Source organism: Xiphophorus couchianus, chromosome 18, assembly GCF_001444195.1.
Source record: "Xiphophorus couchianus chromosome 18, X_couchianus-1.0, whole genome shotgun sequence".
NCBI classification, from domain to species: Eukaryota; Metazoa; Chordata; class Actinopteri; order Cyprinodontiformes; family Poeciliidae; genus Xiphophorus; species Xiphophorus couchianus.
Window position 1 is genome coordinate 633,559 of NC_040245.1, and position 11,717 is coordinate 645,275.

The 11,717-nt window shown below is 43.8% G+C and overlaps 2 protein-coding genes across 5 annotated transcripts; one reads left to right on the top strand and one right to left on the bottom strand.

Annotated features, from left to right (window-relative positions):
* Positions 1-2,057: 2,057 nt before the first annotated feature.
* On the bottom strand, positions 2,058-5,727 carry cox7a1 (cytochrome c oxidase subunit 7A1). The gene is made up of 4 exons (XM_028045369.1): positions 5,543-5,727; positions 3,724-3,810; positions 2,711-2,795; positions 2,058-2,223 (listed from the first exon to the last, which is right to left on the bottom strand). The coding sequence occupies exons 1-4, from the start codon at positions 5,555-5,557 to the stop codon at positions 2,165-2,167; spliced, it is 246 nt and encodes an 81-aa protein (XP_027901170.1). The 5' UTR covers positions 5,558-5,727; the 3' UTR covers positions 2,058-2,164.
* Positions 5,728-6,262: 535 nt separating this feature from the next.
* Positions 6,263-11,282, top strand: rnaset2l (ribonuclease T2, like). 4 transcript variants are annotated; one of them, XM_028045331.1, is made up of 9 exons: positions 6,263-7,293; positions 7,669-7,881; positions 8,215-8,282; positions 8,410-8,467; positions 8,558-8,625; positions 9,418-9,531; positions 9,679-9,727; positions 10,031-10,105; positions 10,954-11,282. In XM_028045331.1, exons 2-9 carry the CDS (start codon positions 7,684-7,686, stop codon positions 11,131-11,133), a joined length of 810 nt encoding a protein of 269 aa, XP_027901132.1. In that variant the 5' UTR covers positions 6,263-7,293; positions 7,669-7,683; the 3' UTR covers positions 11,134-11,282. The 4 variants fall into 4 exon arrangements, with proteins under 4 accessions (XP_027901132.1, XP_027901131.1, XP_027901134.1 ...); XM_028045330.1 differs by having other exon boundaries at positions 6,264-7,293; positions 7,579-7,881; XM_028045333.1 differs by having other exon boundaries at positions 7,276-7,293; positions 7,582-7,881.
* Positions 11,283-11,717: the final 435 nt, after the last annotated feature.

The following is an 11,717-nucleotide window of genomic DNA, read 5'->3' on the forward strand; positions in this document are numbered from 1 at the left end:
GCAGAACCTCTGATGGACTCCAGGAGGTTCCTGGGCTGCTGGCGTAGAGACATGATGGGAGGAAACGTGGTAAACGCAGGAGGGCGTGGCCAGCAGCAGAGAGCAGGAAGTGGTTGGAGTGATGAACGGCTGGCAGGGTGAGCTGGAGGAAATGATGCTGAAATCTGAGCCAATGGGGAGCTGAGGCCCCTGCTTTCTGGCTGAGGAGACCCCGTCAGTGGGCATCGGGTTGAATTTGCCCTGGACTGCAGCTGCATGTGGTTCTTCCAGCAAAAGAACTAGAACTTTATCATTTTCAAATGTTTTGTTTATGTTCATAAAAATTCCCAAATTGTAATGAATTTCCTCTGATGTGGGACTATGAGTTTTATATAAAGTACAATGTTTAAGAAACACATTAATTAAAAAAAGGGAGAATGAGGAAGTCTGAGGCCGGAGCTGCTGCTGCTCAACTGACCTTCACTGGACTTTAGAACCGGGTTCGGGTCACATAGCATCACTTCGCTTTTATGTTACCTTTTATTTTTGTAGGCTAAAAATATTCTACTGTCATTAACCTACACTTTATTCATCTGTGTTTGCTGCCGTAATAAGACCAATAAAGTCCAGACAGAACGGGCCCCATCAGTGCAGTGGGACAAATTCCTCTGCTAAAGAATCAGGGAGTTTAAAATATCAGTAAGACATGAAATAAAAAGCTAAATGTTCTTGTTTTAGTGATCAGAGCAGCTTCTGGAGCTGTGAGATAAAAATCTCTGAATGTTTTTCTCTGCTCTGAGTTTCCATCCTTTAATCAGAACATCAGCCATCTGCTCTCATTTCCAGCAATATCTGCAGATTTAAATATGATTTTAAACCAAAATGTCTGAAAACAAAGTGGCTGAGAGAAAAATCTTTTATATTTCATAAAAGATTTGTTTTTAAAGACAAACCTGCCGCCAGAAAATCTCCTAGTAAATAAAATCATAGTTAAATGTATTTATTTTAACATCATTATTTCCTTTTTCTTAATGCTGTGAAATGATCAAAACAACTTCAAACTATTTTTATGCGTTTTCTCCTGCAGAGTGTAGAATTGTTGTCTGACATGAAGCCAAACAGATTTATTGCAACAAGTGGTGAATTATGGCTTTCACTACGATGATGCACTTAAATATTTATTTTAAACTTTGCTTTGCGTTGATTTAAAATGTAACAGGCTCTGAGTTGGAAAAAAACATGAACATTTGGGAGAAAGATGATTTATGGTCCGGATGTAGAAATGAATCAGAAGTTGGTACGTTTCTACTCATTAAGGGTGAAAATCATCTAAAGATGTGAAGCAAAGTGAAATCTGTCACAAAGACCTACAGCATGTAGATTCAGCTAACAGCATGTTGTGTTTACATCACTGAGCTCCATCCAGTTCTGATTCTGAAGTCAGTTCATTAAAACAGCAGCAAATCAACTTCACAAAACAATCATTCCAGTTCATCATGAACAGATTCCATCTGATGCTAGCTAATGAATTGTAGATCAAAGAATTATGCATATTAAAGTTTCTAAGGATTGCAGTCTTTGACTTTCAGCATTCACTCCTCCTGACCAGCAGGGGGCAACAGCAGAAAGTCACTTGCAGTGTGCTGTTGACTTTATAGCAAGCTCTCATCCCCAGCATGCATGTGGCCACAGTGGAGAGGAAAAACTCGCTGCTAACAGGAAGAATCCTCCAGCAGCTCTTTTACAGGAAGTTTATGATCCTAACTGGACTTCCTGTCACATGATCCAAAATCTATTCCTGATTGTTTAAAGGTTTCCAAACTTTTCCAGCCTTGGCTTCTGGGCTAATGCTACAAAATATGCAAAGAAACAACTTTTATAAGACTTCTCACTTTTATTCAATTTCATTATTTAGCTGAACTACTGACTCATATCTTTTGACTTTAGTCGGCCATGTTAAGGGTTTTTGTGGCTTGTAGAGCAAAGAACTTTGATAAATTTCTAGGAGTTTGAAATTTGAGTTTTTCCTCTGGTTGATTAAAAGTTTTCCTGCTGACTGAAAAAACCCCAAACAGACACAGAGAAACTGAGCAACTTTATTTCCTCCTGCTTTCAAACGAGCATCAGAGATGAAGGTTTCAGTTTAGCGTTGCTGCGTTGCTGCGTTTCTGCGTTGCAGATAATCTCATTCCTTCTTATTAGGCATGGAGGCAACAAGCAGCCAGTAGAGGGAGTAGCAGGTTCCTGCAGGGAACAGACATGAGTAGAAGAAGAATCTGGCTGCTTCCTGATCCTCAGCGAGTTTAAAACCGACATTAATAAAACGAGTGACATGGTGAAAATATGACTTTAAATATGAGTCTCGATCTTTCTTTCTCTTTAAATAACCAAAATTATTGGCGATCTGCAGCAGTGCTCAGAAAGGTGGTTGTCATAGCAACCTCCACTGGGATGCTGCCGGACAGTGACCCCTGCTGGCCAGGAGGCCGCTCCGCTCCGACCCAACCGTGTGACCTTCAGACTGGTTCTGGTCAAACCCGATAAGGTCCAGATCATGTTCATGAACACATCACATCTTCTGCTGCCAATGATTAGTTTAGTAATCGATTGATCAGAAAACAAAACCATCACCAAACAACCACTAACATTTTAACTTTTGTTTAATATAATTTTATTTTTTGAAACTTTGTTTAGTCTGTTGATGCGACTTGTTGAAACGATCGGCTCTTACCTGCGGCAGTCAGCAACATGGTGGCCCGGTACAGCAGAACATCGCTGGTTCCGCCCTTGATATGGACCGGCAGCCCGTTGTCTTCCTGTAACCATGGAAACCACAGGGGGACATCAGGTGGTGATTAGAAGATATTTCTTCATTTCTGACATGTTTTTAGTTCAAGCAGCCCAGAAAGCTGAAGCAGAGCAGACTTCCTGTCTGAGACGAGCTCCAGCCAATCAGAGAGGACGACAGACTGCGACACGATTGGTCAACTTCCTGCTAAAGACGGGTCAAAAGTTTAAAATTCATGTTCAGAGTTTAGATTTCATTTAGAGCTATGAACGTGTTAATGTTAAATAATACAGAAGAATCCAACTGCATGTCGACCCGACAGCGCCTCCTGCAGGTCACTGAGGTCACAGCAGAAAACGTAGCTTTCAAACAAAGTGCAGACAAAACTAAGGTAAAACGTAGTTATTGATATTGGATTAATTATCCCTCCACTGAAGCACAGCAGTTAATATTCTAACTCAACGTTTCAAACAAAGTGACTCTTTCAAACCTTCCTGAACATAAAAACCTGAAAAACTTCGTTTCCAGGTTTCCAGGTTTCCAGGTTTCTTCTGAGACAATAAAACGTTTTTTGAAAATGTTCATATTTACATTTGAACTTTGCAAAGTTAATCGTCGAGATTAATCCGAATAATCGAGTTTTGAAATCGGTTGACAGCAAAACTAAAGCTACATTTTTCCAGATCCAGAAATGAGTCAATATAATTCTGCATACAGTGAGGAGGGCCGGAAAAGCAGCATCTCCCTCTCCATGGCAACCAGTAGACCTGATCACCATGGCAACTGGTAGTTTAGGAGCCTCGTCTGTCCAACCGGAGTTTCTGAACTCCAGGTGGAAAAGTGTCACTCAGGTATCTGAACCGGCTGGTTTCTCTCGATCCGACCCGGTTAAACGGATCAGATCAGTTACTGTTGTTCTGACGGTTCTGTTGTCGGGTCGGCCGCCGGAGTCTCACCTGGAAGAGTTTCTGCGCCTCAGGAACTTTGTTCTTCAGGTTCCTGCTGGAGCTGCTGAAGGCCCGGACGGCCGCCACAGGAACGTTCTGGAAACAGAACCGGTACCAGGTCAAATCTGCCGAGCTTCTGAAGAGATGAAGGAAAACAAGAAAAAACTCCAGAAGGAAACAGAATCAGCTGCAGAGACTCCAGGTTCAGCCGCACTAATCAGCTTTTCCTAAGCATGCAAAATGTTCTGCAGGTTCTCCAATAGCTGATCAATAACCAGGGACCAATCAGAGCTGATCAATAGAGACGGATCGATCAGGATGTTCCTGTTTCTGTCTGTAGTTTTGAGAAAATGAAAATATTTTTTCTGTGTTTTTGTCATTTTTTCCTCCTTTGTTTTCCCTTCAGGATAATCTGGAACAGAAATGAAATGATAATCCAGATTATTTATTCGGGAGTAATCTGAGCTCCGGTTCTGCTTCTGGATTCATCCAAGCCAGACAGAGTTCTAATCCATTCTGGTTCTGGTTCTGGTTCTATCGGATCGTTTCTTCCCGTCCTGTTTAGATATTATTTCCAGATCGGATCTAATCTGGATCTAGAACTAAACTGAACGGGTTAAATAAACAAAGTAATGGTGCTGCAGTGGCCTAGTCAAAGTCCAGTCCTGAAGAGAGCTGGGCTTTGACTAGGCCAAGCTGGAGCAAAACCTGCACTGTCTCTTTAAGAACCTGAATGTCTCTCTGTTCACAGGAAGGTCAGACTGGACAGCTGGGGGCGGGACTTCCTACACCAGAGCCAATCCCGTCACAGTAACATGACACCAGAACCAATCAGAGAGCAGAACTCGTCCTGAAGGTCCAAACAAACAAAACAGCAGAAAGTTTAGCTGGGGGTCATCAGCTGACCAGAACCAGAACCAGACCGACTGGGTCTCACAAGGTTAAAGGTCATTAGGGTGGAGAAATTCAGAAAAAGATCTTTAGAAATAAATTTACTTTTTTCTATGAAATCTTAATCAGAGATTCCAGATGAAAACTTTTTACTTCAAAGGATTTATGATGAACTTTGATCTGAAAACAAGAGACAAAAATTAACAGTGTTAACTCTGAAGTTTCTGGACCGGGTCAGAGCTGCAGAACCAGAACCGGGGCAGAAAGACAATCCGGTTCAGGTGAATTCTGCAAGAGCAGAAAATAATTTCCTCTGAAGCTGTTTCTGCTTTTTTGTGAAAGTTTTCCAGAAAACTGGAGGTGGAGCTCTAAGCGGTTCATGTCCAGCATGTGGGGGGTCTGCAGAGCTGCTAGCTAGCTTTTCCATGACCTTTGACCTGTAGCAGTCCTGGGGGGAGGGTCATGAACCTCTCTGCTGACTGAGGGTTCCCTGGAGTGCGGACCGGTTCTGGTTCTGTCCACGCCGTGACACAGACGGAGGAAGAGGAGGAGGAGGAATGGGACAGGCTAAGTCCTGGAGCCGTCCTGCTGCCGTTTAAATGTTTATTAAAAAATGGCCAGAATTTGAACAAATACGGAGAAAAACATGAAATATTTCATCATCAGGCAGAAAATGAATCCAGCAGAATGTTTCCCTGTGAGTCTGCCGCGCCGCGCCGCGCCGCGCCGCAGGCTGCAGGCTGCCGTCATGGCGGACGTGCGGCGCTGCACTCGGCCAGCAGGTGAGTGGCAGGTGTGTGTCTGAGGTAGAACCTGCAGCCGGAGCTCCGGCTCGGATCAAATCTCTGCCGCCCCCCCGCTCTGCCTCTAACCGGGTCAAAGTTCACCTCAAACCGATCACAAGACAGAAAAACTTGAGAAGAAGAGCTGAGCTCACCAGAAGACGATTCATGTCGAGCTGCTGCCTACGTTACCTTCACAAGGACACACACACTCACACACACTTCCTGGCTGTCGGAGAGTTTCTGAGCGTCTGCCAAACTACGATCAGCTGCAGAAGCCAAACCGCCTGCAGGGAGGGAGAGCAACAGCTGCACACACACACACACACACACACACACACACACACACACACACACACACACACACACACACACACACACACACACACACTCACTCTGTCCCTGCTGGAGATATTTACTGACCTGCCTGCAGCTCAGCTGACAACAACAGCATGGCTGCCACAGAGAGAGAACCGGTTCTGGTTCTGGTTCTGGTTCTGGTTGACCCTCAGCTCACACCACCAGCTGTTTGCTTCCTTCAGACTCAACCTCTTCATTGTTTTTGTCCCTAAAATAATATTTTTTCTGCCTAAATCGTCTTCTGGAAGGAAAAACTTTGGACTTTTTTATAGCAAAAATCACTTTTGGTAAAAAATGACTGAAGTCGTTACTTTAGTAAAGTTCCAATATTGATCAATTTAACAGACTGATCAGTTAGATTCTGTCTGCTGCTGCTCTGATTGGTTGTTTGTTTACTGTGTATGTATACACAGTAAATGTGTTTTTATTGATCGGTTTGTGTTTTTATTGATCGGTTTGTGTTTTTATTGATCGGTTTGAGTTTTTATTGATCGGTTTGAGTTTTTATTGATCGGTTTGAGTTTTTATTGATCGGTTTGACCAGCTGCTGCTTTGAATGAATGAACTTTAGACAGAAAAGGAAACGATGCAAGAAACAATAAAATAATGAAAAAATATTTAGAAAGTCAGTAAATATTGTTTTGCATTCGCAGCTTAGTAAAGTTTAGAGTCCAGTCAGTCCATCAGTTCTGGTTCTGGACTGAGGCAGACCGGGATTCAAGCCCACAATCTTCATGCTGCCGGGCAGCAGTGGTACCGGCCGGGTTCTGCTGGTCTGCAGGATGTTTGGACTTTTCAAGCTGGTGAAATCGTTTTGTGCTAAAACTTTCTGGCTATTATATATTAATTGAAGTCTAAAGGTCAAGAGGTCAAGAGGTCAAGCTCCTCCTTGTCTCCTATAATCTCCAAACCTTACTGTTGGTGTCAGATTTGATCACTTTAAAAATATGAATTAAAAAATGTAAAAGGTCACCAGAGGTCATCAGAGGTCAACCAAAATCAAACATTGGTATCAATCAACTCTGCTGGTTTGTGCTGGTTTGTGCAGCAGCCATTATGTTTGATTTCATAAATGCAGGAGGGCCAGTCGACCTCTGAAAACTTTTTTATTAATATCTTTAAAACACAGTGGCACAAACAGAAATATTTGCAGCACAATCGCAGCACAAACATTTGACACCAATGTCCTTCGTTTGGGGAAACGATGGAAACGTCACTCAGGTTGGATTTAGAGCCGATTCTTAGACGTCAGGCAGCCGATTTAAAATCCATACAAACATTAAAACCACCGGCGGGATGAGCAGAGAGTCGCTGCTGCTAGTCTGCAGGGAAGGAAAACGCTTCACCCTGTAACGATTCAATGCTTCACCCGTTCAAAACCCAGCATGAACCGTCTGACAGCTGGTTCTGGAGGCCCGACCCGGTTCAGCCCCTGGGTTCTGGTTTTGGAGGAAGTGTGAATCAAAGGTCTGTTTATAGTTTGTGAAAGTGCAGCTCAGGGGAATCGTCTCACTTCTTCATTTCCAGCCGACGGAGACGCAGATCGGTGAGTTCTTCACATTCTGCTCACCAACAAAAATCTGATCGTCGCTGAAATCAGGGAGACGAGAAGCTTTGTTATCTTCATTTATTCAAACTTCTGCAGATTTAGATTCAAAATGTTTTTATTTAACCCAGAAGTTTGTTTCTGATGGGAAATGAAGCAGATTTTTAATGAAACAAGACGATCTGCTTTGGATAAAATCTTTAAAGATTGAGAATCTATTCACATCCTGTCAGATAATCAACAGAATCAAAACTTGTTCTCATGTTTCTGATGCTTTGTCTGGAGGAGGACGGTCTCTCTAGCGCCCCCCGCAGGCTCACTCCGTTCCCTTCTGGAGAACCCGAACCTGAATCTGCGGGGTGTGAAAACTTTCAGTTCCTGCAGATCCAGATGTCCCGCTCAGTGCTGCCCCTGCTGGTCACTCTGAGTCCGGCTCTTCTCTTCCTGCTTCTCCCTCGCGGCTCCGTGACGCAACAGGAACTGTGGGAGGACTACAAATATGGCCGCCACAGCGCCGAGCCACTGCAGCGCGACTGCAGCTGGAGATGCATGCTGTTCACCCTGCAGTGGCCGGGGGGGTTCTGCCAGGTGCGTGGCGTCATCATCATCATCACAGAATCAGAAATAAAGAAGGAAAGCAGGAAGGACAAATCAAAGAAAGAAAAACAAACTGATCTGATGATGAATTAGCGACTGAATTCAGATTCTCGCTGAGAAAAGATGAAACATTCACAATGTCAGAAAGATTTCCTATTTATTTCATATTAATCCTACTGAGAAAAGCTTTCAGTGACATTAGGACTTAATTCATCTGCGAGGTCAGACACTGATGTGGGACAAGAGGGTTGACTACAGGCATGTTTTAAATGAGGACAGAAACATGAGATTTATGCTAACGTCCCGTCTGTTTGTCTCCATCAGTCTTTGTACAAAGAGACTCAGTGCACGATTCCTGAGAACATCAGCAGCTGGACCATCCATGGCCTCTGGTACCAACCCTTCAGCTACCAGCCGATTAATTTCCTGTCTGTTGCTTTATGAATGAACGGGTTTGAAAATGATCCATCGGTCAGGACGCTCCACAGGAAGCTCATGTTGCTGTTTGCTTGATTCCAGGCCTCTCCATGTCCAGTCCTGCTGCACCTGCTGGCCCATCTTCCACTCTGACCTCCAGGTGATTCCCAGATGGGACCCATTTTCTCCAAACATCGTTCTCTTCCTGTAGAGGGCGATGTTTCTGTAAAACTTCTGATTTATGTTCCAGGAGGTGGAGGAGGAGCTGTTGGAGTTCTGGCCATCACTCCTGAAAACCAAACCGTGCTTCCGTTTCTGGTATGCAGCGTTCCTGTAGTTCCACTTCCTGTCAGAAGGAGGCGGAGTTCCTGTAGTTCCACTTCCTGTCAGAAGGAGGCGGAGTTCCTGTGGTTCCACTTCCTGTCTGAAGGAGGCGGAGTTCCTGTAGTTCCACTTCCTGTCCGAAGGAGGCGGAGTTCCTGTAGTTCCACTTCCTGTCCGAAGGAGGCGGAGTTCCTGTAGTTCCACTTCCTGTCCGAAGGAGGCGGAGTTCCTGTAGTTCCTGTCTCTTACTGTAGGGGGCGGTGTCATGCAGCATTACCCATTAAATATTTCTCTTAAATTTTTAATTATTGTTTATTGTTCAGACTTTGATTTTCTGATGTAAATACAGAAATTAAATGTATTTTATTTTTAATTCAGTTTATTTTCAAAGTGCTGATCCTCAAACAAACTTTTTACAAATTAAAGTTCAGATTTTCATTCAGTTCCCATAAACTCGGCACAAACCGGATTTTATTTTTTGCCTTTTTTGTTGACATGTTTGAAATGAAGATTTTGCTCATTGTTTCAAGAAATATGAGTGAATATTTCCTATTATTTTCATAATTTATATTGATCCAACTAAATTGAACAATCCTTGGTTTGTGATTCAATATTTTTATCTAATTCATGTGGAGTTATTTAATAACTACTCAGTTTTTCTGTTATTGTCTTGTACAGTGTACTACTATTAGTACTGCTTTTGTTAATCTTGTTTATAACTTTTTTGTGTGAATTTTACGGGACATTAAAGGCTGCTTCTATTCTATGATCTGATTTGTGTGGCAGGAAGGAGGAGTGGCTGAAACACGGCTCTTGCGCTGCGTGTGTTGAAGGATTCAACTCTCCTCTAAAATATTTCCAGATCTGCCTGAAGCTGCGCCATCAGTTTGATCTCTACAAGTGAGCGTTGCTGCAGCGCCCCTAGTGGCCGCCATGCAGATTTCACTGGCAGGCTCATTTTAGCAACAAAATATAAACGTTCATAAATGTTTCACACATTTTCTCTGAAATGATGGAGTTAAATAATGAGACAGTTTTGTGCTGCAGGATGCTGGCGGAAGCAGGAATCACTCCGTCCTGTGATCGACTCTACAAGGTAAAACCAGATCACATCAGATCATTAGACCAACATTAACCCGCAAAAAATGTAAATAGATGTTGCAGAGAGACAAAAAAAGGTTTGATTATTACATTTTAAAATGTAATCATCTTTTTCTCCTTTGGGGCTGATTTTATGTTTTGCCTCCAAGATGAAAAACGTTTGACAAAAGCAAGTTTTCTTTTCTATAGAATGAATCTGTTATTAGGATTTGGACCAATGGTCTGTAAGCAGACTGCAGCTTTACTGTTTCTCTGGGTTTGTGTTGGTTCTGGTTCTGTCCGTCTCTCTCTGGTCCAGGTTGCAGAGCTGCAGCAGGTCCTGCTGCAGCATGTCGGAGACAAACATGAGATCCAGTGCGTCAAAGACCAGAAGGTGATTCACTTTCAGAGGAAACCAACCTGCTGAATCATCACAAATATTCAAACAGAATCAGAAGAGCAGATTCTCATTCAGTCAGAAACGATTCAATAATTCACACAAAACCAGCAGATCCTCGGATTTTTTCACGCTGGTGCAGATTTGTGCTTTTATTGAAGATTTTCCCCAGAAATGGTCAAAAACGTTGGTTTTTCCGACCAGCAGGGGGCAGCACTTCTCCTCTCCACTGCTGAATCAGTCCGGCTTCATGTCGAGTTCTAACAAAAAGTCGCTTTGATCATCTTTCACAGGAGCAAATATTGCAAATATTCCAGAGGAACCGGGTCCACTAGATCTGCAGCAGAACTTTGTTCTCCAGAACCTTCCACTAACAGCAGCAGCTAATTGGACCGGATCCTCAGCACATCTCATAAAACCTGCCGCCGACCCGGTCCGGTTCCAGAACCGCTGGTCCAACTGGATCCTTCAGCGATCCGGTTACCCTGGCGACGAATTAGAAACACTTGCAGTTATTTTTCCAGTGATATCCGGGTCGTTTAAGGTCCAAAAGAACAAACAGAACCGCCAGCTGGTGTTGGTTAAATAGCCAGGATGAAATTCTCCTGATCGGTCCAATCAGGTTCCGGTTCTGCTGGGTTCTTCCTCTAATGACCCGTCTGGGTTCCTGAGGCCTGAAGAGTTTCTTTTAGTTCTGAAACTAAACTCCGGTTCTGAACGAAGTTTAGTTTCAGCCGAGTTCAGAACCTCAATAGAACCTCAATAGAACCTCAGCAGAACCCCTTAGAGAACCTGAAACAAAGATTTCCTCCAACAGAATCAGAATCTCTCTTCTTTTCCTGCAGGACAGGCAGGTTCTGTTCCAGGTGAAGGTCCAGTTGACCCGGAACCTGACTGTCGGCTGTGGTCACCATGGCGACGGCGGGCCGGGCCCCGGGCCCTCTCCGGGCCACCCCTGCCCTCCGGACGTTCTGCTCTACTACTTCCCCATCAACCACCAGGAGCCGTGGCGGCCCTGCGGCTGACCCGACGCGACCCGACCCGAGATGTTCTGGAACGTCCTGCTCTGCTTTCCCTCCAGTTCGGACTTGGAACCGCTCAGATCAATGTTTGTTTTCGCTAAGCAGCATCAACATGATTAAACTGTTAAATCTAATAAAAGGCTCCAACAGTCCGGTTTGTTCTGACAGAACCTCACAGAACACGCTTCGGTTCTGATCCGACGGCTCACATCCAAACCCAATAAACCCAAAATTCTGATGATTCTCCTTCATGGTGAGAAAATGTGGAACAAACAGGCTTCCTGTAGGGGGCGCCACAGCCTCAGCCACTTTGTGCCGTTGGTCCGGTCCGGACCGGACCGGTCCAGGCAGGATCACTTCCTTTATGATGCTCCTAATAACTCTGATGAAAATGCTGGATATAAAAAATAGCAAAAATTTTATTTCAGTTAGAAATTGTCCTCTGTCTCTTTAAGAAGCACAGCGACGCTCCTCCATGATGCCATTTACAATCATGTTCTGCTTTTATTCAAGAACCCGAACAAACATTCAATTTGACTTTAGCTCATTAGATTATTAGTTTTAACCGTTTGCTAGTTTAGTCTCAG

Excerpts from the sequence above, each read along its gene's own strand:
- cox7a1 (XM_028045369.1), bottom strand. Across the intron at positions 2,796-3,723 it reads AGGCGCAGAAACTCTTCCAG|GAAGACAACGGGCTGCCGGT; the intron begins GTGAGACTCCGG and ends CCATGGTTACAG. Across the intron at positions 2,224-2,710 it reads CATGTTGCTGACTGCCGCAG|GAACCTGCTACTCCCTCTAC; the intron begins GTAAGAGCCGAT and ends TGTTCCCTGCAG.
- rnaset2l (XM_028045329.1), top strand. The coding sequence starts at position 7,555 with ATGTTTCTGATGCTTTGTCTGGAGGAGGACGGTCTCTCTAGCGCCCCC. Across the intron at positions 8,283-8,409 it reads TGGACCATCCATGGCCTCTG|GCCTCTCCATGTCCAGTCCT; the intron begins GTACCAACCCTT and ends GCTTGATTCCAG. Across the intron at positions 10,106-10,953 it reads AGTGCGTCAAAGACCAGAAG|GACAGGCAGGTTCTGTTCCA; the intron begins GTGATTCACTTT and ends CTTTTCCTGCAG.